This window comes from Ixodes scapularis, unplaced genomic scaffold (assembly GCF_016920785.2).
Source record: "Ixodes scapularis isolate PalLabHiFi unplaced genomic scaffold, ASM1692078v2 PGA_scaffold6__148_contigs__length_123643588, whole genome shotgun sequence".
Classification (NCBI taxonomy): Eukaryota; Metazoa; Arthropoda; class Arachnida; order Ixodida; family Ixodidae; genus Ixodes; species Ixodes scapularis.
Genome location: NW_024609881.1, coordinates 45,361,235 through 45,387,633, shown reverse-complemented (window position 1 = coordinate 45,387,633; position 26,399 = coordinate 45,361,235). Strand labels below are relative to the sequence as shown.

At 47.9% G+C, this 26,399-nt stretch overlaps 1 protein-coding gene across 1 annotated transcript; it reads right to left on the bottom strand.

Annotated features, from left to right (window-relative positions):
* Positions 1-3,330: 3,330 nt before the first annotated feature.
* On the bottom strand, positions 3,331-26,398 carry LOC8026129 (cAMP-dependent protein kinase regulatory subunit). Its single transcript, XM_029980809.3, has 11 exons — positions 26,027-26,398; positions 21,935-22,108; positions 18,688-18,779; positions 16,266-16,374; positions 15,061-15,159; positions 13,113-13,172; positions 11,766-11,826; positions 9,168-9,289; positions 8,100-8,181; positions 6,727-6,942; positions 3,331-5,802 (listed from the first exon to the last, which is right to left on the bottom strand). The coding sequence occupies exons 1-10, from the start codon at positions 26,189-26,191 to the stop codon at positions 6,770-6,772; spliced, it is 1,137 nt and encodes a 378-aa protein (XP_029836669.1). The 5' UTR covers positions 26,192-26,398; the 3' UTR covers positions 3,331-5,802; positions 6,727-6,769.
* Position 26,399: the final 1 nt, after the last annotated feature.

Below are 26,399 nucleotides of genomic sequence, written 5' to 3'. Positions count from 1 at the left end.
AACATACCGGGTACCTTTTTGCTCAATCTTTCTTTTCAAGCACACACACACACAAAAAGAAACGGGTGGCGAAGATGATGGCTATACTAGTAATCCATTATCATTTTTCTCATTAAAACGCTAGAAGAACACCGGCGACAAACCTGAAATCTGTCTGTTCTTTCCAGATATTTTCCCGTGGGTTCACGATAACTTGGCGAACTGTGGAGGATGCAGCCCCCGCGACCACTCAATGGTCAACACAAACGCTCCCGTGATGTGCTGTCACGTGCCTCACTCCGACGCTCTTATTGGATCCCGGGGGCCGTAGCCTCCACAATTCGCCAAGGTGATCATTGTTAAAAGGTCCGAATCACTGCACAGTGGCAGAACAATTGCGACACCACAAAACATGAGACTCTAAAACTACATAAGCTAGAAATGAAGTGTCAGTTTCTAGGGTTCCAACATTGGCGATATGCGTTTCGTGTCCTGGCATTGTTCAGTGATTCCGCAGCTTCCAACATTTGTTTTTTATTATCTAATTAATTTGCTATAAATCGTTGTTCTATTGTCGGATTTCCGAACGCTTCTAGGTTTTCCAAAGAGCGGCAAGTTGGTCAGCAGGCGCAACAACAAATATTGCTACATTTATTTAAAAGCTGACGAGCTTTTCCGGTGAGCATGTGTCCTTGATGAACCCCGAGACCCTAGGAGAAAGACGGCGATGGGGGAGAGAGGAAGAACAGGAGTCTCGAAGAAAGGCGGTACGAAGGAGAACAGGAGACTCCTGTTCTTCCTCTCCTTCACCGTCGACTTTCACCCTAGTCTCAAGTTTAGTTCATCGTGTTTAATCACCAGCTCGTTTGCGCCCTAACATTCCGAGCGGACCTGTTTACAACTAAGTCAGGCTCACATCTTTTGCACATGTTCCCATAGCAGCACCACCACAGCGGCGTGACACCTAGGGTTCGGTGCTTTGGTTATTTTCTTATTTCTTTTCAAATTCAGGGGTTATTTATTGGTTTATGTTTTTCCTTTGAATTGGTGTTTTTCGGTGTCTAATTTCAATGCCGGAAAGACCAGCGTTTATCGGGCTTATAATTTATAATATTTTCTCCAGTAACGTTGGTAAAAGAAGGGAAGGGCGCAAGGAATGTGGTTTCGATAGAAAGGAACAACCGCAAAGACAATCCGGTGCGGCTGTAGTTCCGGGTCAACGAGAGAAAAAAAAAAAAATTGGGGCAGAAAATTTCTCACTGTAAAGCTGATATGTTTTTTTTAATGCAAAAGCATTAAAGGGATACTACAACGAAATTTCGGCGCTTATTTTATGGTCTATATGTGTTCAAAGGAGCAGTATCACATCGAACACACCAATATCTTGTTAAAAAAGTCACGAAAAGGAATTTTAAAAACAAATTAAATGATTAGCAAAAAGCACGTCTGGTGGATGCCGCTAACGCCTTGTTTGTAATGCCCGTCTAGGAACCTTGAGAGCTAGTGACGGTGAGTGTCTCGCTTCCGGCCACGACGAGAGAAGAGGGGAAGGAGGAACTCCCGTGTTCCCGAGAATACCTTTTGTATGTTCCAGAAGTAGCTATGTCCCCCTACAAGATTATAAAAGATTAACCCGTCACTCAAAATTCGTACAAAAGCAGCCGCTTCGGTGGCTGGAACGACTAGGCCATCCTAGGGTGCCTTCATGTGCGCTTCGCCATCCCCTCGACGTCAGCCTCGCCGTAGCTTTGCTCGTCCCGAGACGACCTACGTCACGACTGCGTCGGATGTCACGTGCTCTAAGCTGGGCCTCTCAGAGCGCTTGCTAGAGTGGGCCGTTTATAACAAAAAACACAGCCACCAGGCTCAATATACAAACGTGCGATTGTCATTTACGGATATTGAGGATCATATTCAACCTATTCATCATCAGCCGTGCCAAAGGGCAGATAAACTCGTGAAGCCGCGCAAAAAGTCACGCAAAACGGCAAGTAAATGAAGCCGAAGGCGGCTGCCGCGCGTCAGTTTCAGTCAGCGCCACCCCATGGCACTGCGTGCCCGGCAAAAGAAATCGGCTTGCGCGCTCGGGCGGAGGCACGGCCGCCCGAGCGCGCTAGCGGATTCCTTGCCGCCGCGGCGGCACGGGCCGATGTCTGAGAGGCGCTGCAACTTCACGAGGACGCGCACAAGAACGACATTCATGCTTTCGCATTCACAACTCATAAGTGCTCGCAACCGAGTGCGACTGAGAGAGGAGACTTGTTGAAACCTCTTAAAATTTCTTACGACCAGGAAACACACCTAAAGTCCAGAGGGGCTTTAGGCCCTCCGGGAGGTGCGTGCTGAGAGTGTTTCCAGGTGGAGTGGTCGCAGGCACGTAGCTAAGGGAGAGACCCATGGGGCCCGGCCCCTCCCGAAATCTTCCATTCTGCTGGGAGCTCCTCTCCCCCCCCCTCATACAGCATTTTGTCATGGGCGGCTCCCCCCCCCCCCCCCCCCCCCCCCCGAAACAAAATCCTGGCTACGTGCCCGAGTGGTCGTAAGTATAGAGTAGGTCGGGGGTTGCATGCCTTCTTTTTCAGGAAGAGGAAAAGCGCAAGTCGGCATTTCAATCGCCAATCGGGTTTTTTTTTTTTTTTTTTTTTAAAGGACACATGCAAAGGAAAAAAACATTTTTTTTAAACGGCTTAGATGGAAAAAGGACGCCATAAAACGATTTTACAACGAAGAAAAAAAATTTTTAGAGCTATATTTACGGCGCAAAACGAATTTGTAGTTGGCGCCCGCGGAAAAGTGGTCTGTATTTATCACGTGACTGGTCTTTATTTATCACGTGGTGCTTGCGTTCTTTCGGAAGCTTCCTATGGCCTCTAAAAGTAACTTATTCATCTTTGTTTGAAGTATAACAAAAAACTAAGATGAATAAGTAACTTTAAGAGCCCAAAGGAAACTCCTGAAAAAGCGCAAGCAGACGTGATAGAGCTCCGGCCAGACGACGGCGGCGGCGCCCCGAAGCAGACGAACTTGTGCGGCGGCGGCGACGGCGGCGTGGAGAAACGCGTTGAAGCGGCGTTCGCAGAACGCCCAGCGTGCGGCGTCGACGCAGCGCGGCGGCGCGCGGGCCTACCACGTGACCAGCGGCGGCTCCCGCGAGCGCCAACTACAAATTCGTATAGCGCCGTAAATATAGCTCTAAAAATTTTTTTTCTTCGTTGTAAAATCGTTTTATGACATCCTTTTTCCATCTAAGCCGTCTAAAAAAAAATGTTTTTTTCCTTTGCATGTGTCCTTTAAGAAATAAGAGGGACTAAAATTGGTAGAGAGCAAGCTAAAAAACAACAGGAGCCTCAGTTTTGACAAACGACCTTTTATTGATACCCTTTTTTTTTTCTTCAGTCTAACAACAAAAAGAACAGCTGCTTTTTTTTTTTTAATTTTTGCTTCTCGGAACATTTTTTTTAAAGCAGGAAAGAGAAAGAAACGAGGCAGGGGCCAGCAGGTTCTGGGCACGGCAACCATTTGTGAAGCACGGCAATCGAATTTCCTCACGAGGGAGCAAAAGGATAAGGGGAGCAGGGACAATGCATTGCCATCGCATTTCTGCATCCATACAAGCTCAAAGCCAGATCCACCGAGTGCTCGTAGGGTAGCAAAGGGTCATCCGGCACACCCAACGTGGTGACTACATGCACAAAGGTTTAGATGAAACAGCGCTGCTGCGGTCACAGCTTAAAGAACACAAAAAAAAAGAAGCCAGTTCAGATTGATCGATTGGGGTTTCGTGGTCAAGGGCTGCTAAGGCCGCCCCTGTTTAGAACTGTGGCTCAAGTGATACAATCTACACGAACCGCTCAACAGTGTACTGCTCCGTAGAAATGCTTAAACCAAGTAACGAGTGTCCACCACCGAATTGTAATACATCTTCCGTGCGCCACCTACGAGTGCTGCCACACAGTCTACTTGGGCGAAGCTGCGAGAGGCCATCATGCTACCAGAGGCGGCGGTTTACGCACGGTAGAGTCATTATGCCATCTAGTGGACACCGGATGAGCTCCATGCTTCGAGAGAGCCGTCGAGGGTGCGGCCCAGGACTGGCAACGTGGCAGCTAAAAGGTTACCGCTGTCAACTGGCGGCACACGGATGAGGCTAGCGCAATGCGGCAGACCCGACAGATGGCGATGCTGGATGTGCCAGATGGGAAGTGCTATTTTCGTCGGGGTTGCCAGATGCGTAACCCCGGGAACTCTCGGGGACTCTGCTCGGAGAGACCCTGGGAATAGGACACGATGCCTCCATAAACCCTGCTGTGCTCAAAACACTGCAGACCAAATTCCCCCAGGAAAGACCTCTCTCTTTCTCTCCAAGATGGTGCTCTGGCTTTCTGAGAAAAAAACAAAACAAAACGGTGTCGCGAGCATAGTCAGGCAGGCACACGATTGAGTGATGAGGCGACAAAGGTAGCGTCGGTACGGTGCAATTGAAGCCTAAAAATCCATCAGGTTTATGACAGAAAACTGAGCCAAAAGACACATTTCATATTTTGGATGATTTCGCTACCCTTTGCTTTCTAACCGCAGACACAGACTGGACTTGGTTGACTGGTGCTACTGAAAGCGAGCTGGTTAGAAACAAGCAGACGCTGCTCCAAAGAGGTGCCGATCCATCATATCGGACGACGTAGAGGGTAGTGTCTCGACGCACAACCAAACCCAGACTGAAACGCAACTGGAGCTATGCAAAAAAACAAAGGAGACTTTGCTGCTCCCTCTATTGCCGCAGAGGAAGCAGACGACACAGTAATGCGCCGTCCACTCCACATTTTCAAAAACACTACAGACGGTTCCAGCAGACAGCAGTAGGAAAGATCAATTGCCCCAAACAGTCTAGGCGCTGCAAGCAACGTTAATAGGTGGGGCTCCAAGAAAACATTGTCTGCTTGCTTCTAATTCTTGGAGCAGACGACACGTTGCAGAGCCATCCGCTTCAAGAATTCTCGAAGCAGACTACGTTTCTAGCAGACGACGCCTCGAGCGCAGCCCGCCTCGAAGCAGATGCATTGAGTCTCGCCCTCCCTACGCTTCTCGCGTGCGTGCTGCCGTCTGACAAAACAAGGTTAACGATGACTAGAAGGGCGGCTACAACTTTCGCTAAGCTTGGTGAAAACAAAGAAAGAGACAGTGAAGGGGGGCGGAGGTATAACAAACCCACGTTACAAAGCAAAGATAGAGGGGGAGGGGACCCTCGACAGTTCCCAACAAACGTTTTCGCCAACCCACGCACGGCACACACAAAAGCGTCTCAACTTTTTTTTTTTCTTCTTCTTTCCTTTCAATGACTCACACAAGTTACAAAAACTAAGGCTATGTACAGGTACAAAGAGGGACTTTTTTTTTTGTGTGTGTGGGGGTGGGTGTCAGGAAAAGGAAGCTGGAAAAGGGGAGCTGGGAGGGGGATTGTCAGAAAAGGGAAGCTGAAAAATGGGAGGGGGGTTCAGGAGAGGGACGTTGGAAAAGGAGAGGGTCCAGGAGGTGCAGGGCCTCCCTTGAGAGCGTGCCACGAAGACGCAGTCGGATTGTGTGTGTCGTCTTCGACAGCAACCGTGCCACCATGTTCCGCATAGGAGGTAAAATCAGGAGAAAAAAAGGAAAGGGTGTTGTTGCAGTTTCTTTCGAGGTTTGAAGGAAAGGAGCCTGGCGTCCCGGAGAGACGAACTGTGCCCTCCTTTTCCGGCGAGGCGTTTCTTGCTGTGCGTGTGGCGTGCGTCTCTATGCAAAAAGGGGAGCCCTTTGCCGCCGGCTTCTTCTCGTCACCCCTGCGTCTTCCTGCAAAAACAACCGAAAAAAAAAAGTGTTTTTTTATTGGACATTCTGACGGCCTTGGTTTCGGTACGGTGCACGGAAGGCGTCTTCGACTGCCGTGTTCAGCGTCCCAAATCGCCCGTGCGTCAAAAGCGGTCTCGAAGTGGCAACGAACTACATTGCAGGAGACAGCACGTGGTGCCATCGGATGTTGCCATTCCTCTGGTTAGCCGTAGAAGTTCCGGCGAAAAACGACGAGCGATTGCGAGTACCGCCTTTGTCGTGCCGTCTTGACGCCTGGGCTGCAGAAGCTTCTGCGAACTGTTGAGCTGGAGAGCGATCTACATCCCAATGTCTGTCTACCGCCCACATCCCTGCCGCCGTTCCACCGCCAGAATTGCGGCTGGCACCAATGCGACCCTTCAATGAAGCGTCGTCTCGAGCGCCATAGTTTTCGTAGGGTCAGCAGTTGGGAGTCGGAGGCGACGACAGCGATACTTGCGTATGCTCTTCTCTTCTGCCGGAACTGCTACCACCGACCGCCACGCTCAACGGCACAAAGCGCCGGCTCTCGTAACATAGTCTGTTTCCGCTCCGGGACCAGATCGCTTTCAACGCACGGGCCATGTTGGGAAGGAGATTTAACCGTCATGCTACTAGCGGCCAAGTTGAGGACTAAACTGACGGGGACGACGACGTGAAACATTCGTTGGCATGACCGACGCGGAACTTGACCGACGTAGTCGAATGCTGCGTTTGTGTTCGGCTAGAGCTTGCGCTTATTCGGCGAAGTGCCGATCCGAGCCCAGCGGTCCGTCGACGAGCCTTGTGTTCAGTAGGCCCTGGGCTCCGGGCAAAACAAGCCGGACTAAGCGCCCCCTATAGTTTGATCTACCCACCACAGGACGCCAGACACACTGGCAAACGTCGCGTTCCATAGGTGCTTACCGGTGCGTCTTCCGGGGGCGGCGGTGCATGGCGCGGAGGCCCGTTAGACGGACAGGGAGATAAGGCTGTTGTAGTGGGTCATGTTGCGCTTGAGGATCTCGGCGCAGGGCCCCAGCACGCGCTCGAAGCGGGACCGGTCCAGCTTGACGCACTTGAGGTTACCCCTCGACACCACCGTGGCCGCCCGGGGCCGGTCCAGCAGCAGGGCGATCTCGCCTGCACGACCACAATCGAGTTTGCAATGGGCCCTCTTCAAAGGTCAGGCTTTGATCACTATCGTAATCTCGGTGTGTGTGGTACTTGGGCCTAACTAATGGCAGCCTCTTTGAGCCTAATGAAGGCAGAAAATAAAGGTGCAACCATGCGGGCCTGTACGTTCGAGACGTCGGCACGACACGTTGCAGGAATTAGGTATGACGGCTGCATAAGCCTTTATTCCGGAGGTCGGTCCAATCAATCTCTCGGCGCAACTCTAGCATTAAAACCTTTGAATGGCGGAAATTTAATCGAGCAGCTTATGTGCCGTCGCTTTGTACTGGCCATTTCTTATGTACACGCCATCGAAACTGAAGCGAATCGAGAAATAATCAGGAGGTGATTGAGGAACTAATTCTCATCTGCCGTCAACGTGCGGAAGTTACGCTGCCGGATAAAATCGTTTCATGGCTGCCATAAGTTTGCCGAAGGTGAAACTGCTTTTTAGGTTACCTGATGGCACTGGATTTGGAAAAGGGTCTATTGGTTGACCAGAGCATGACACAGTATGACACAGTTGGTGCTCAGCCAAAGAAATGACACAGTTTCTGCTTGGCTGAATGGATAACTTAATACAAGGACCGCACAACAATTTCAATGTGGAACGAGTTATGCGAAGAGAATATGAGGGAGAAAAGGAGATGCGAGGGCACAGGGACGCGAGAGCGCCAAGCTCCGATTGGAATGATTAAGGGGTAGGCGCAAAGGCTATCTGCCTCTACTCGCTATTCGAGCGCATTCGAAGGCTGGCGTCCAGCGTTTGAATGCGAGGCACGACACGAGGATATCAGACGAAGCTCTTCTTCACTTTCATTTGAGGGAGGCAGTGGGCTGAGGCAAAGGCACATAGCCTTTGCACCTGCCCACTAATCGTTCCAATTAGAGCTCCGCGATTCGACGTCCTTGTGCGTCTCCTCCTCTCCCTCAGTTTCTCTCTGCGTAGGGCTCGTTCCCGGGAGACAAACGCAACATTAGAAAAGAGCGCCACGAAAAACCGTTGTACAGTTGCCAAAATAGTCATTGTGATTAGTGTGTCACAATTGTTCATTAAAGATGACTTAATTATCTGTCATGAAATTATGATTTGTTATTAGCTGAATGAGGGGAGGGGTGGTTACCGAAGTAGTCGGATGGCCCGAGCCTGCCCACTTCCTCTTGGGGCTCGCTTTCGGAACGTCTCTGCAGCACGGATGCGGACCCCTGCAACACGCCGGCACAGGCTGGTCATCAAGGAAGGCTCACACCCCGTTGCGTGTGCCGCGGCCAAGAGGCTTCCGCAAGACGTACGGCCGTAAACGGAACAAAACGCAAGAGCACTCTTTCGTCACTCCCGTCGTCACACTTTGTCGTCGTACGTCACCCGTGTTAGCGCAACTGTCGTAACGTCCCGACAGAAGGCCTGCCCAAGATTGAAAGCAAATTGAGTGAAAATAAGGAGTAAGCTAACCTTCGGTGCGAGGTAAAAAGAAGTTGAAACAATGCTAGTTTTAGGTTCTGCGAGTTGCGAAACTTGCGATGGCAGTGAGGGGCGACGAACTAGAGACGACCGTCTTTCCCAATCGGCAATGTTTGCTCGTCTCCCGTCGTGGCTGAGTAACACTATTTCCGCCGAGGTCCCCATTAGTCAGGGCCCTGCAATCGCTAGAAGTGGGCTACCTTTTGATGTTATTGAAAAATACAAATACAGTCTAAGCTCGTTATAACAGACCTCGAATTTCACCCAGATTTCAGTCTGTTGTAAGAAGAGTATGTTCTGTGCAGATATGAAGTTGAGTCAGTGGTATGTAGAGGAAAACCAACCAAACTGCACAAATCAGTATGTTATATATAGATGTCTGTTGTAACCAGGTCTGTTGTAACGAGCTTAGACTGTAGAAAAATCGTGCCGAAAATAGGGACGGGTTGTCTTTTGGGGGTGGGGCATCTCGGGATATTACAGTAATCGAAGGTACACACGGTACTTGTACGCGAGCAGCATTGTACATCTCTCGGACAAGGGTTCCCGACGTAACTGCGGGGTAGCATTTTGCCCATGACGGTAACCTTTCGCTGGCACTGATTGAGGAAAACGGCAGACGCGCAAAAAGAATGTTTAGAATAGGGAAAGGGAAGGCGTGCCATTGCGGCACTTGGAATCTGCCCAGGAGCCAATGGGCGGCCTTGTAAGCCGGCAGGGACGCACGCACCTCCTCGATGATGAAGAAGTCGTCTCCGGGCATCCCTTGCTCCACGATGACGTCGCCGTCGTTGAACGTGACGGGCTCGAGCGCGTCCGCCACTGTCAGCCGCTCCCACTTGTCCAGGCTCTCTGCGGAGGGAACGAAACGGTCCATCTCAACGATTGCCCTGCCCCCTCTCTCTCGCGTTGTCCAGAGCCACGATGGATAAGCTGCTACTCTTGCCAGCATCGACATTCCATTCCTCGAGTGGCTCAAGAATGCTGCAATTTTGCCTAATGCAGGGCAGGCAAAATCGGTGACGGTTACCACGACACAAAATGCAACTACAGGGGCTGGAGATGCAGTGCCAGTTTCAGCATTTCCGGAGAATGCAAAAGCATTTCCCACGATTTCAGATAAAGTTTTAAACGAATTAAAAAAAAAAGAAAAAAGGTGGCTAAAGCGCTGCGACACTGAAGTGTAATTATTTGGCGGCTCTACTCCATGCTGCAAAATAAATATACATCAACTCGTGTTTACAAACAAACCGGAGTGCCCTAGCCACTGGACTGGGGATGTGCATGCATGATGGGGTGGTGGCAAGAAGCGCCGCACCCTACACCAACAAACCATTGGAATGTAATGTCAGCGTTGGTGAGTTCACGCGCTCTTTTTCGCGTTGCGATTGCCGATTCTACATCTTCCTAGCAATGTTTACTACTTCAGCGGTCTGAACAAAATTATGGAGGCTCGTTACACCGCAAAATTTTGCGCAAATAATGCGAAGTGCGGCGATTCCTTCGCTTGAACGCCATAGAACGGACGCTAAAGCCCATTTCACATAATGAGTATTTGTCCGATATTTTCACAGACGAATTTAAAAGAGCAAATGACAGTTTGAACGATCGGACGACCGCCTGAACGTGGTCCACGGGTGGTCTGAACCACTCGACAGTTTTCCCATTTGTGTTGAGACAAAAAGAATAAATCTGACTAAAACAAGTGTGAATTCGACCCAAGTGCTTCTCGCACGAGCAATCGTGGTTCAACGGTGTCCAATTTCCCCTTCCCACTGCACCTTATCCACGTTCTTAGACAGACCGAGCCAGGCAGAGAACACATAAAAACTGATCTTCAAAGCTTCCTGGCTCTTTTGGTACAGCCCTGGTCACGACGTTTTGACAAAAAGGCAGTTCCTTTTTTTCTGGTTTAATCTAAAACAGAGGAATGCCCATCCCAGATAGCCACTTCTGCCCCCACTCCCAGACCGGCAATGCGCCCAAAGCGCTACCACCGCGGCGTGACGTAACAGAGTTAAGTTGCTGATTAGGTGAGGACACACAACACGGCAAACGCTGCGACGCGATCGCCGTGTTGTGTGTCCTTACAACACGGCAGGGAGATATCTGGCTCGAACGCCACGCCAGAGACCTCTACGCTTCGACGCTTTCTTAAGACCTTTACTGCTGCCATCGAGGAGCGTCGACGACAGAGCAGGGTTCAAGTAACGTGCAAAGCACAAGTGCCGAATTCCATACGACGTGGCCCATCCAGGGAACGACTTTAAGAACAAGCGCGTCTCCTATAGAGAAGAATGGGAAACTGGGCCCATGATAGGCCACACATCGAGGATCCATATGGTAGCGGCGCTTGTAACTGAGGCGAGGACTCAATCTGGCAGCTGCGATGCTCTTGGCGTCCACACCCATATGCGTCTTACACCGTGCTCTACCCTCACCCTAATTTGAGTCGAAGCAACACCACCTAGGCCATAGTCACTGACAGGATGAGAACAGCAGGGAGGAGCTTCAGTTGCCTCGCCTCCAGCGCGAGCTTCTTGCCTTCGACAATGCTTTGGCGCCTCGTGATCCTTGAGCATGCAGGCGCATTCAAAAGACATGCCCTGCAGTTCTCGTCTCGTCGGTGACTGCACCAACGACTCGAGTGCCACGTCGCACGGATGATGCAAGTGCGGCGTCACACCAACTATGCGAGTGCCGCGTCGCACCGACGACGCAAGTGTTGCATTGCACCGACGATGCGAGTGCTGCGTCGCAGCTATGACGTGTAAGCGCTGCGTTGCACCTACGACGCAAGAGCTGCGTTGCACCAATGACTCAAATGCTTCGTCATACTAATGACGCCAGTGCTCTATTGCACCAACGAAGCGAGTGCTGCATTGTACCTACGACGCAAGTGGTGTGTCGCACCGAAGATGCAAGTGCTTCGTCGTACTAATGATGCGAGTGCTGCATTGCACCGACACGAGTGCTGTTTTGCACCGATGACGCAAGTACTTCGTCGTACTAACGACGTGAGTGCTGCATCGCACTAACGACGCGAGTGCTGCGTCGCACCGACGATGCGAGTGCTGCGTCGCACCGACGATGCGAGTGCTGCGTCACGAAGACGACGCCAGTGCTGCATCGCACCAACGAAGCGAGTGTTGCAGCGGCGTTCGGCTGTAACTCGCGTCTTCGTCAAATTAATGCAAGCTCCGGCCGAACGCCGAAGTGGCCCTCGTATCCAACCTGAGCGCCACACCAGCCCCTGGTGGGCGAAGTAAAAACCCCATCGCGACAGCCTCGTCATTCGGGAGCCGTCAGTCAGAGCAGGACCCCTTACCTAGGATGGAGACTTTGCTGAGGAACTCTTCGTACAACTTGCGCTTCCGTATGGTGCTTCCCTGCAAACGCACAGAAAAAAGTGCCGTAAGGACAGTGTTAGGCCGGAACGCTCCACGCTCGTTTCCAAAGGACGGATCGACATTTCCTTGCATAGTTGACATGTTTATTAAAAGGGCTGTGCAACAATTTCAGTGCTTTACCTTAATAATTTGGAAGTTGGTGTCTCCACCTTTCAGAAGTAAAGAACAAAATACCGCTTTTTCATGCATATCCTAGCTTTTATAAAAAAAAAAGAAAAGACAAAGATTGAGGTTTTCGGCACCTCTCAACTCCTTCACCACCTTCCGAGTCACGTGTGCTGTGATGTGAATGGGGGCCGCACAAGGTTCCGGTGAAGCTCTCTCCCTACAGCCATCAGTGAGCAGTGAGAACTCACTTGCTCGCGACCACGTGCTGACGGAAAACTCCGTATAATCAAAGTTATGTCGATGATACCAGGTTTTTGATGCATTTATATTTATGTTGGAACGACAAGAAATATAGAAAAATTACCTTTTATCGAGCAGGTATTTGCACAACTTCGTATCTTTTCGCCATGTCGTGTGGTTCTCATGGCCGCCGCTCGAGAAATATTCAAATTTTTGCCCCGCTACTATGCGGTGGAATCGCAACATTTTGAAGGAAGGAGATGTGTTTTCTGTCCTTTGTGACAAGATAAACAATGTCAAAATTAGAAGATGCAAATTTTCTTTATTGTTAAAATTGTTGCACAGCTCTTTTAACATTATTTATGAGTTATCGCCACATTTTTTGAAAAAGTATGACTTTTCTTCCACTTTGAAGATTATCGCATGGATTTCCGGCTCGTCACCTTTCAAAGCATTTGCATTTTCTGAGCCTGTCCTTTCAACACTTTTAACGCGGAGGGGGGTTTGTTTGATCTCGGGGAACCTGTCTCGATTGACGGCCGTGGAACGCATTCCGGTCTTGGCATTTATAAGGTAAAACAGTACAGGAGACTACAGGGCTTCGAGTCAGCAATGCATATACTAGGAGGTGTTTCACTCCTGGTTAAGCATCAATGACTGGCTCAGATTGTGTAAAATGATGCTTAAAACACTTTACTTAGGGACAGTAATGGTTGAGGAAATTTGAGAGCTCGGTGAAACCGCAAGGGTACCCCGGGGAGCATTCTTAAGAATTTACTTTGACGGGCTACCACCCAACAGTGTTAATCCATCTTTACACAACCAGGAGGCAAAACTTCAGCAAGGAGGAAACAATTCAGTGCTGATGCCCTCATGACAAAAAAGTCTGGAAGGCAATCCCAGGAACGAGTACTCACCATCAGAATCCTTCTGTATGTGTCTCGGTCGATGGCCCAGAGTTTGACGTCCGTCTTCGCCTACAACCCAAAGATACAGTCATCTCAGACGACGCATTGCACATCTCGCGAGTCTCAAGAATGCAAACTAGTAGCAAGGCTTGGACGTCAGGCAAACAGAAATATTTATAAAAAAACATACCTACAAGTTCCTTAACGAATGAAATGGCACGCAACTGTATCATACTCAAGCCACCTCAGCTGGGCAAATTCGATCAATGACAACATAGCTGTCATCAACCAATCGGAAAACATGATACAGTGTAGACCGCATATAACGTATGTCTCGGGAGTCGCGAAAATCCGCACTATAACCAAAACATCAATTTTTCAGGCCAAAATACATGCCATGAGACAACTTACCTTTGTAAAAGAATTTATTTTATGTTAGATGAAAAATAAAGCTTAGTTTGAGGAAAGTCTTTATTTCACCAGACTAGTACACTTCTCTCTCAAGTGTGTCACACATTTTGAAAGAAATGAGCGGCTTTTGCCTGACGCAGCCTTTTAACGGCGTCGTGGGTTGCGGACGGACGTTGCGAGCGTTCAGGATTACTAACCCTAATCACTTTTCTCCAGAGATGAAAACGCGTGAAAATTCGCATCCTTCATACGGTACGCGCCAGTGATACCTTGAACTTGAGCACACGCATGAAATGCGTCAAATAAGAAATCCAGGCGATGTTCGAGGACACAAATGCTTAGATATCACCACTGTAGTCGAAGTAAACAAACACGACGACACGGGCGTTTTTGCCGTCTTGAGAGCGCCGCCACGACATCGCCGCACGAGTAGGTGGATCTTCCCTTCTAGTACGTGCTGGGTTATCATAGCCACACACAACGAAAATTCACAGTCAAGGATAGCGCTTTTACGCAGAACGATGAGATGCACGCCGTCTACAACGACGATCACAACCGACGCCACGTTTGCGGAATAGAAGCAGCCGGCCCGCGACCGGCACAACCGGCATGCAACGCGCGCAAACACTTCTCCTCGACCTGCGATTGGTCTGTCGTTGCGGTTGTTTGTTTCTTTGTTTCCAATGCAGCGGAGGGCACGGCCGGTCTAGAGCGGAGAGGCTCTCCGCTCTAGACCGGCCGTGCGGAGGGACGCACGCACGTGAACGACTCGTGCGTGCATCCCTCTGTCGCTATGGCGACTGAAGCCTCTCTCTTCGCTTCTCCCCGCGTTTTCGAGCAACCTCCTTGCCCCGCGAGTGCAGCTTGCGGCTTGCGCCGTCAGCGCCGTTATCTAGTGTCGCACAGGGAAGCGAGCTCGCTGCTCCAGTCGTCGGCGGGCTGTGCCAAAAACCGCACTATAACCGGTATTTCCCTTCGCGCGCCTGCATTTTAAGCGGTATGTAATTACATGGAGTTCTATGGGAGGTGAACCGGTGGTTTAAAAAAAACCGCGTTATACCCGGTCCTGCACTATAAGCGGTAACGTTGTAAGTGGTCTATACTGTAAAAACAAAACAGCGCAAAGACAAGGACGAAGTAGAAGGAACCACAGGACACAGCGCTGTGTCCTGTGGTTCCTTCTACTTCGTCCTTGTCTTTGCGCCGTTTTGTTTTTATCGTGTCTACTTACCAACTAGCTCAAACTTCTACGTTATTCAACAATCGGAAAACTTTTTTTTTTTGGTCATTGGTTGACATTACAAAGTGCAATACCCTGAGAAGGTTTGGCAACTACAGGTCCTGGGTTGGAAAGAGCGAGATCGCTAAACTCGCAAACTTGACCTGTCTTCGAAGTCTCGGTGCAGTCGAATTTTTTCCAACAAAATTAAGATGTAAAGGCAGACATGTGCTTTCCACTACGACTCGCATGCTCCCCAAAACTGGAAAGAGCAGCGAACCGAGGATGATGTTCAGCTTCAAAGAAAGGACTTGTGCGGACACTCACTTTGACCGTGGCCGCACGTGGGGTGCCATAGATGAGGGCCAGTTCTCCGAAGCTCCCGCTCTCGGCAATGGTGGTCACCAGCTGTCCGTTGACGTAAACCTGGGGGAAGCGACGCGGCAAGCTTGCGGGCACCCGCCGGACAAACGGCACTCAGAGACGCGCGTGGCTGGTGGTTGTTTTCGCAGCCAGGAGTTGCCAACTGCCGACAACCAACCAAAGGCTCTTCGACTCGCCAGGAAGGCGCTTTTCTTGCATCGGCGACAAGTTGGCCTTCCGTTTGCCTAATGAGGTTGGGCCACCAACTGAGCGTTTGTTTGGTGCGAGCGGTCGAGTAATGACGAAGCACGATGCAAGGTTGTCGGTTGAACAAGAACTTTCGAGTATGTACTGCATTCGGAGAGATTGAGCAGCCCTCCATTATTCTAAAAGCGTTGTCCTTCCACAAAAGAAATCTGTCAGCAGTTACCCTAAACTTTTCTTCATATCCTCTTTTTTTTTTTTTTTTTTTGCTCCCTGTTTTTTGCAGGACTATAGGTTTTACTTTCCCCGAGTTTCTCAGGTACTGCATACCATTCCACACAGCCCCACCACCAGGCCAGCAGTCTGCCATATCATTGCAACATCTGTCGGCTTTTCTCAAGAATGTTGGCTTCTTACGAGCGAACACAGACCCTTGTCACAGTTTTACTTTTCATAAAGCTGTTTTCAAAATGTCCCCAGTTTGGCACAGTAGGTCCATCACGTGCTTGGACGCGCAACTCGTAAACAACAACTCTAAACTCCAAGAATATCTAAATTTAATGGTTCCTTTCAGCACAATCCTTTTCATAAGAACACAAGCAAACATATTTCTCGAGACCCCAGCATAAATGTTGCCCTTCGTTTCAACAAAAGATGCTATGCCGTCCACTCACAACTATGAACCCTAAAAATCAACAAGGTTAGTATTCGCCTTCAGTATAATCCTTTTCGTTAGCACACAACCAAGCATATTTCACGAGACCTCCACTGGAAACATTGTCTGCACTCTCACAAGAGGTGCTATGGCATCCACTCGCAGCAACTTTGATCTCTAAAAATCTACAAGTCTACCTTTCCCTTTCAATACGATTCTCCTTGTTAGCACACAATCGACCAGATGTCTTAAGACCCTAGCGGAAACACAGTGCTTCTTCTCAACAAAAAGTGCCGCGTCATCCACTCACATCCACCTCTCCCTGGTCAAGGACGTAAAAGTTGTCCCCCTCGTCGCCTTGCTGAATGATCACCTCCCCGGCACGATGAACTACGGGGAACATGGCGTCGAAGATGTCGCTGCAAGCAGGAATGTTACATCCCAATGTCACAGCAGCGAACTCGCGTCCCAGTGTTGTCGGCACGCTTCACTGCTCTGCAGTCAGTGCTGCGAGTTTGCCCACCAATGTAGTCGGTGATGGCACCAAGACCGCCGTAATCCCAGAAACGGTCACGGCACTAAGATCGCCACGGTCGCTTACGATGGTTACAGTACTAAGACCGCCACAATCCCTAAACCACCATGGTTCCTTAGTCTGTCATATGGTTCCTAAAGCTTCAAAGGTTCTTCTACCACCAGGGTTCCTAAGTCCACCACAGTTCCCAAAACTATCACGGTTCCTAAGGTCGCCATATTGTCCCCAAGACTGCCTGAGTTCCAAGACCACCATGGTTTCTATAACCACCATATGGTGCCTAAGGCTACAATAATTCTTAAGACTGCAGCAGGTCTTGGACAACCACAGTCCCTAAGGCTGCTATGGTTCTTAAAGCCAACAGAGTTCCTAACACTACCACAGTTCTTAAGACCGCCACAGTTAAAAAAAACTGCCACAGTTTGTAAGACCACCAGAGTTTAAAAGACTGCCGTGGCTCCTAGACCGCCACAATTCGTAAGACTGCCACAGTCCATAAGACCGTCAGAGTTCCTGAGACCGCAACAGTTCCCAAGACCACCATACTACCTAAGACTGCAACAGTTCCCAAGATCGCCATACTACCTAAGACTGCCATAGTTCCCAAGACTGCAATGGCTAGCTCCTAAGCCAGCCACTGCGGTCTTGGGAACTGTTTGATCTGTGACATACTAGGGTAGTAATTGAATTACTGTAATTTAATTACTTTATTGGTAATCTGCAATTGTAATAATTACTTTCATCTAAAGGAATTATAATTTTAATTTCTTTCTAGCATCAGTAATTGCAAAACTTCAGGCACAATTACAATTACTTTTGTAAATCTTTGCGATGCCGACGGAACCTCTCTGAAAGCCTCAGCGCTCGCACAAGCGGTCTAGCTCTCGGTGAAACACTCGCACACAGACACGCACTCACATACACGCACAACATAAATAGCATCACATTATTTCTTGTTTTGTTGCTTTCACTGCGGTCTGAGAGACAATCCTCTTCGGAGCCTACCTCAACGGCGCCGTGTTTACCCATTGCTTCCTGCGGTGCGAGCAGGAAACAATAGGGTAAACATGCCAAAATATTGAAAGAAAAAAAGATTAAGCTTCAGCTTTCAGCCGAGGTTGGAAATTTTATTTGTCTATATAAGGTTATTTTCCTTTCTTTTTTGCCAGGTTTTTATGTCCCGCTTTGTCGCATATTTGTATCTTTGTATTATTTTTAATTTTATTTCTTGTTGGTTTTACTTCGGATATTATTTGCATAAGCATTTTAAAGACTGACCTCGCACCTGTGAATATTGTCACCAATGATTCGGGAGCCCCGATTCGGTTCTTATATATTTCTGAACCATTATAATTTCAACTCAAAGTAAATAAATAACAATACAACAAAACAACGTTTGTATGTGAATGCGGTCGTATTAGTGCGTGTGGATTTTAGTTTTATATTAACACTTGTAAAATAGTCACACATGACTGAACATGATTATAAACCTGAGACTGGGGCAGAAAAGCGAACACAACAGAAGGTAGAAAAAGAGGAGGCAAAGTCAATTGAGACGTTGCCTCCTCTTTTTCTACCTTCTGTTGTGTTCACTTTTCTGCCCCAGTCTCAGGTTTACAATCATGTTCAACTTACACCAGCTCGCCTGCACTCTTGACTATTTTTACATATGACTGATTGTCGCATTTTAATTGCCTAGCTAAGAAACGTCTGTCAACAAATGTTTTCTTTAGCGGTCTGGCGTCTTCCAGCATATGAACTAAGTTATTATTATTTATTAAAAATATAAGAACGTAGAACTTCACTGTCCCAAACTGCCAAGTTCTATCATGAATTTAGCCAAATTCATGAAAGCAAAGTACAGTATGTGACATTTATGCAGCGAAGCTTAAGCCTCCTCAAACATTGCGTCAAGGAATGAACAAATATGTTGCATTCAATTAAACTCGTTTAAAGCTATATGGCCCAAGTCGGGTCGCTCTCAGAAATAAGTAATTGTAAAGTAATTGCATTACTTTTAAAAAGTAATTTGTAATTGTAATTAATTACTTTACATGCAGTAGTAATTGTAATTGTAGTTAAACTACTTTTGAAGCAAAGTAATTGTAATTGTAACTAAATTACATTTCGGAAGTAATTTACCCATGTATGATTCTGTGAAGACATCCTGCCAGGCATGGACTCGACTCGAACTCACCTGCGCTCGTTGTCGTCCAGATGTGAAAAGAGAACATTTTTCTCTATGGCTTTGGACAGGGCTGCCATTGTCTTGTAGTCCTTGGGGACCATCTGCAAGTCCAAGCAGCCTTTTTCCAGCGTTACCCGAAACACACAGGCATCACCTCAATACCCAGTACGCCGCTGGTCTCGGTGGCAAAAGTTAGACTTTGAGTGGCTTCGGGCGTAAAGATTCCCTGTTTGTGGAGACCCGTTTTCCAAAACTAGCATACTGTGGTCTTCCCTGCACTACAGTCAAAACCAAGCTGCCTGCCACCACTCGTCCAAGGCAGCACAAAACTTGCAAAATTCTAAATAAAAAAAAAGTGGAACATTTTTTTAAATTTTTACTATGTTCAGATTTGGAATAACTGGAGGCAGACAGAGAATCCGTCTGCCTAGAGTTAGGGCATTAAATGAGACTCCAACGGAAGCACTGCCAGTTAAACTTGGCTGAAAAACTTGCCCATTAAATTTAATGGGAAAAGGACATACATATCTCTGCGACATACCGTCTCTTTTCAGAATCACCCCCCTCCCCCACTCCCACCAGTCAGGAAACAAATTCTCCCTTAATCCCTTGGCTACTAATCAAGAGTGTCACTCATGCCCTCCATTACCATTGCAACAGTACCACACAATCAAAAACTTTTGAATGTACACATGGGAGCAACAAACACCACCTAGAGGCCAAATTAATGTTTTGTTTAATTTTATGCAAACTGGCAATAAAAAAGTTTTATAAAAAAAAAAGGTTTTATGCTTTATGAAAAATAAAAAAGTCTTCAACAATTGGTTAAAAAAAGAGGCACAAATTACTTTGCAATTTTCAACCAATTCTCTTAAAACAATTTTTGAAACTTTTCCCCTCTTAGCTTTCCTCCCCAACTCACAAATCGCACATTGTATGAAACAGTTCAAGGGGACGGAAAGGAGGGACTCCCCCTCTTGCTCGACCCCCGTTTGTGCACCTGGACACCACCATTCTCCCCCTAGAAGATTAGGCCGTCGCCCAAAACTCGGACAAAAATTGCTTTCCCCACCCAGTTCACCTCTAAGCTGATAGTGCTGTGGAAGCTACATGTTCGTTGCGCCAGTCACACTTTTGCCACATGATCACGCTCCCTCGCACATACCCAGGCGCAGAGCATGAGGGCAGGTGATGAAAGGGAGGTGGCTGATTGGTCCGGCAAGCGCATAGCTTCCACCGCACTGTCAACTTAAGGGTGAAGGAAATAAATGAGGTTCGATGTCGTGCTTTGGGTATTGCAGATGTATCACAGTCAAAAGGCAGAGAGCTTTCGAAGGGAAGAAAGTACGAAAAAGTTCACTGTGCTTTCAAATTTTCGTACCAAACATCAGGCTTATGATTTTCTACCTTCTTTCTTTTGGCCCACTAATTGATATGCTGTTAGTAAAATCCTAATCTAAATTAATTTATCCCAGCCCAAAATTCGTTTCATGGGCCCTTTAAGTGGGCAGTTGCATGAACGTGAATGGTCGAGTGGCACATACTGACAAGATCCACTTTCCGAAACCAACAAAAGGTACACAGGGTTTCTAGCAAACTATTATTTTGAAATTCCCCGACATTTCCAGGTTTTCCCTGACAATTTCAGGTGAAATTCCCTGACCACTGTAGAGGCGGATAGATATATAAGACCATTACAACACAAGGCATTCAGCATTAAGCACTATGAGGATCGTTTTGCACGGGCTTAATCCAAATTGCATATTCCGAAATATTCGGGTTCGTCCAGTCTTGATTAAGCAAGCACTTTCTTGCCGCCGACATCGTCGGTAAAGAGGCCACTTCCGGAAACACAATGAAAACACGACGCTCAACCACACGCATCAATAACCGAATGGCAGCATGGCTGCCAGATGCACACTTTTGGATACTCTCGGCTTAAGGCTTGGATTGGGGTCTGCAGCTTTCCCATTTGTTACTAACTCTAGTAGCTCTAACTGTATCTAGCCTAGTGCCGTGCCCTCAATCGAATCCAATCCAATCCAAGGCTTGGACTGGATTTGTTGGCTGTTCCCTTTGCATTGGGTAGCACACTCTACATCGGGTGAGCAGAGCCCGTGCTCCGCTCTAAGCAGAATTTATCGCCTCTTTTTCTGCTCTTAAGTCTGCAAGTCTTTGCTCAAGGCACTCGATGGCGTCTCCGGCTCATTTTCCCTGACTGGGCTTGCTTTTTGACGTCATCCCTGACAATTCCCCGATTATTCACGGTAATTATAATTTCCCTGACAATTCCTAGTTTTCTCGGTTGCTAGACACTGGAAAAGTTTTCATGACAAGGAACCAACCATTAAGGCTGGCTCCTCAGCACCATTTTCATGTTTCCTTACATTACGTATAAGTCACCGAAACATTAGAGTCTCAAATGTTGTGTATCAGGCTCTCTTCTTGAACTGGTAACCACACTCAATATGAAGCACAGATGTCCAGGTGACTTGTGGTGCAAGCAGACGCAAGCTATCGTAAAATATCCTATTGTAATTTATAAAAACAGGACAATCACACAAAAAGGAGCATCATGTTGCAGTATAAGTCCCACATCATAAGAGTATAAAATGTATTAAGTACTTATATTCTGCAACCTAAATCCTACTCACAGCCTATCAGTCACACACTAGTCATAATATGCGGTCACGCGGGAGCCCAGCCGCACTTAAAAAACAAAGCATGCAACGTTCTGAAGGGTATCACCAATTTGCCACTACCATGACTTGGGAAAGCATACATTTAAACAAACAGTTTCGGCGTCGCCCCTCATGTTTGAGGAGTAGCTTCCCATATCGACCCACCCTTATCAGATTTACACTTCACACGGAGAGCAACAATAGGTAAATTCTACCCAAGAAAGTTTGTGTGCACACCCACAGTGACTGCAAAAGTTTGCATACTTATGTAGGTCAATGTTGCCTACCTCAAAGGTCCCTCTAGGCCTCCTACCCTACGAGTAGGCAGCATGGGACTTCCCTTTAAAGCCAGGCTCACACATACATCTCGGTGCTGAGATAACCCAAAGTAGGTACAGCATTGTGTGTAAGCAAGAAAAATCTGGGTCACACGTATCAGAATGCTGATACAGCAGTTTCAAGTATAACGTTAGTGCTTGGTCTACAGCACTGCAGTATGTGTGAACAGGCCTTTATAGCCCCGCGGGGAAGGGAGTAGCCTCTCCTTGAAACCTAAACAAACAAAATATCTTCACCTTTTTGACGTAAGAAGTTGCATCCTCCTCAGAGTAGGTCTCGGCGCTGACTGCCCCGCGCCGGTTACGCTGGGGCGGCACGGGCAGGGGCGAGAGTTCGTCCTCCCGCTCCTCGCCGGGCGGGGTGGTCGCCATCGGCGAAAGCTGCTGCTGCTTCGCCTTCGTCGCCGCTTCCTGCAGGGTACCCAGCGCGACTCCTCACACCACGACGCAAACACCGCAAAGGGGGTAGCCTCGCACACCTACGCTCGCACCCAAACAACTTGGCACGACCTCCCACACCTTCAAGGCTTCCGCAGGGACAATGGACAATGGTTTACGCCGTCCTCAGGAGAGTCCACCCCCTTCTCGCGCCAACCTCTCGGCAACGGCGGTAAAGACACACGGCGGGAACAAACGCAACTGGCCGGCCTACCCACTTTTTCGTCGTCGTTGCACCCGGCACCAAAAGACACCCCCGCCGCCCAAACTGGCCGGCCTCAAATAACGACACCCTGGAGTGGGTGCTGCAGGCATCTTGGCACCTTCCCCAGAACGGATTCCTGTCCTCCTCGCACGCACGCATGTGGAACGCAGGTGCCCCGATTTGTGTTTTCCCTTGGGGGTGCGCTTAGGACCGACTTGCGGAGTCCGCAGCTCTTGAGAGGGGCTGTCTCTTTCCCTGCGCGCCGGAGCACTCCGTCGTCGTCATGTCCCGACGGGCGGGATCGTTCACCGGGCGACGGCAACAAGGTGAGTGGCCAGCGTCCGCCGTTGTCGCGTCGGTTCGACATGCAACCCCGGCTGTTTGCCGTGACTCGGTGGAGCGTTAAGAAGAGAAAGTGGACGGTTAAATCTGGTTCAAGCATTTGCGGTCGAGCGTGAGCAACTGGATAATGACTCCTTGCGCTGCGCAGACTTCGGTTGCTGTGGCAACCCTCCGGTTGTAAGCTTCCAAGCGGCCATGCACTCAAATGCAAACATCTGGACCGGCCTGCGCCGTAAAACACCCGAGCAAGCACACGTTGAAAATTTTGAGATAATCTTGAAAACCTGGCGAAGGGAGCCTGCTATACTTCGTTTCACCTCAAGTCCAGACTCGGCCGACGCTACGAGCTCATGGGATTGATTGGAAAGTGACAAAAGTGCACCATCTCAGTGTTCGTCATGTTTCTGTACGTGTCCTACCGTGGCTGATCCAATCGTAAACAAAAATGACCTAGTGACTTGCATCTTTGATGCCGTTTGACCCGTCCCATTGCCTCACAGCGTCGGCTGCATCTGGACTTGCGCTGAAACGAAGTATGGATGCGAGAGTGGAAACGCAGAAGGGGCACATGGTCGGGTGGGCTCCACCACTTTGCACCTAGGTGCTCAGAGAAGCGGCTGATGCGGAGGAGTATCTCGCATACCTAGGTGGGCTCAGAAGTAAGTTTAGTATGGCCTTAACTTTACTTTAAGGCAATTCAAAAGTAGCGGTTGACCGCTTACTGCAAAAGGGGCACATGTTCCGTATTGTATGGTATGGTAGTGGCATGCAACTGTGGGGGCAACCATACCTCTGTGTTTGTTTCCCTGGTTGTTGCGAATGACCAAGCGAATAGTTACATTCCAGTTAAAGCCGCATGTTACTATTGAGAAGTCTAACCGGAACCGTGGAACATTTTTTAGTTTGGCCAACTATGCCGAAAACGACTACCCGTCCAAAAAACATAGAATGAGAATTGATCTTTGCATAGGGCGCCGGGTTTCTGTCAAAAAGTATTATGTAAATCTAAAAAAAAAATAATAATTTTCTTCGTGACAATCTGCTTAATCCTGTTCGCACGGGGCTAAATGCAATGGGGCGTTACAGGGGTATGGAAACCAAATTCTGGAGCTCATTTCTTTACTTCAACATGACGTAGGAAGCAACAGAGCCTCCAAAACATCAATAATCCGTTGAAAAATGCAAGAAAACATCCAAAAACCACCCAGTGGATGTCTGTGAAGTTTCGATGGAATGCCATAATGGCATCGCCCTCCCAACGGCAGCACCACTATTTGGGAAGTACACTCACTAGTATGGATCCCCTAGGCTAGAATTTAATGCTGAAGGTTTGGTGAAGAAAGCCAAAGCACATTCGGCCATTTTCAATTCTCTCTGTCAGCTAATCGCTTCCACTCATTCTTTGACGTCACTGACGTCAGGGCTAGATGAACTATCTTTTCTAATGTGTCACGCGCTGCTTTCAACATTGTTTTCGCCGAGGGAAGCCGACCTCGAAGTGACCCGTGTTTACGTAGCAGAGGTGTGCCAACATCCACTTTTGTGCGCAGTAATTTCTGTACTACGATGTGAAATTTCATTAATCGCCTCGCCGTCGAAGTGCGTTGGTCTTGTCGCGTAAACCTTGCTCGACGAGACCAACAAAAGTGGTGCCGATGGCTTCTCTTCATTCCATTAGTTTTCACCATTGAGACAAGAGTTTCAAAATCATGGCAATGTGGGTGTTTTCTCGTAGTAGTTTTTGTGCGACGATGAGAGAATTGTAGTCATGTTCTCTATGCTCTGTGCCCCGTTTGCACAATTGCATAAGCTTCATCCGTCGAGATCAGTGCAAGCTTCCTTTCTTGCGAGATCAAATGTATGTACTACCTATAAAAAATGGTCGTTTACAAGATTAACAGTTTTTCGAGCCAAAAAAGACAGAATGACACGGAAAGAAAAAGAAAATATAAGGAATTCAAAATTGCTCGACAGATACCCGGCGGATAGAAAGAATAACTACGAACACCATGCAAAATGCACTAAAAGAAAAGAAAAAGGAGAGGGGAAGGTCGGGTGGTGGGAATCATATACTATAGTCAGTTACAGAAGAAAAGTTTTCGAGGAAAAGGAAGGATGAGGAGGAGGAAGCAGATTAAATGATGACGGGAGGAGGAGGTTTCCTCCTCTTTTCTCCAGCATTTCGTCTGCTTCCTCCTCCCCAACCTTCCTTTCCCTCAATATCTTTTCTTAACCTATAACTGACTATAGGTTGTTTTCAGTGACAAAATTTTGTCCCCCATTTTGTTGTTGTGTGCTGTTTGACATGCCGAAGACAAGCATTCCAAGGATTTGCAGGACCCCTTAGATGCATAGAGCACAGAAGCTTATAAGTCTTGCCACGCTGACATCTTCTCAACAGCTTGCAATGTAATCCTTCACATTAGTAAATTTGTTTGAAAAAACGAACTTACAACAAAATGGCGGATTGACGCCATGTGAAAACACCCTATAGCCGCAACTCAAATCATAAATGAAGAAACATGGGCTCGTTGAACGTCATAATTCAATTTGCCTCTATCCCTACAGCAGCCTAGCTACTGCCGAAAAAACATTTTTGCATAAATGATTCTTTATTTCTTTTTTTAAAGCAGTTCTTGACTTAAAATATGACTAGGTTGGGGCAGGACGTGTTTTTACACGCTTTCCAGGCACCCCTTCATATACGAGAATTTTCTCGGCATTTTTATTTTCTTTCTATTTATAAAGCTGCCCGACCCCCCAAGCTCATTTACCCGACAAACACTTAGTAAACATATTTAAGTCTTTCCCTTTTTTCTTCTATTTCTGCTTGCTCCCCTCCAACTTCTTGTTGCGCGCGTAGCGAAGCGGTGCTATTAATACAACCTCTTTAAAAATGTTGGAAAAATTGCCAATTTTTTGTTTCGTTGCTTTATGATCCTTTTTTTTTTTTTTTTTTTGCGACGATATATTTTTGACGGGTCTCACAATCACCTCGTCCTTCATGCAAGCCGCGAAAACTGGGTATTTTCTAGGTTTTATTACTCTTTTTTTTTTTTTACCCCCTTTTAGACGTCGAGATTTTGCGTTGAAAAATTGATAAACAAAAAACAAAAATGGATAAGAGTGCAAGGCCTAAACAAATTTGCGACTAATCCGACGAAAGCGTCTCAGCGAGGACCGGAATACGACGAACGTAAACCCAAGTCAGACGCTGAATTCGGAAATAAACGATCGCGATCGAATCCAATATCCAACGGTTAACCGGACGTTTTCGATAGCAGATCGTCGATCACCGCAAACGAACATCGGAGACAGAGGTTGGGGAGGATGGTGTTGTTTACCTTTTCGAGTCGCGCGAAGTACTCCCGCAGGAAAGAGACCGGATTGTCCGGCCTGCTCACGCATAGCTGAACGATGCAGTCCTTTAGTAGCTTCTGAATGTTGTGTTTCTGAACGTAAAGCTCGCATTCCCGCAAGCTTTGCTCTTCCTCCTGCGTGGACGCCATTTTGGATTCTCGAGGTACTTTTCGCTCTCGTCGTCTGCGCTCGATGTGTCGCTACGCCTGCAAGTTTTGTTTTGTTTACGGACCGTTTATAAACTTTATTTGCATTTTAACTAGTTCGAAAGCGGCGAATTAGCTTATTTTTTCATTTCTAGATTGCGTCTAAAATTAATGCAACCGTGCGGACGCAATGCAAGCGCTTTCGCGGTTG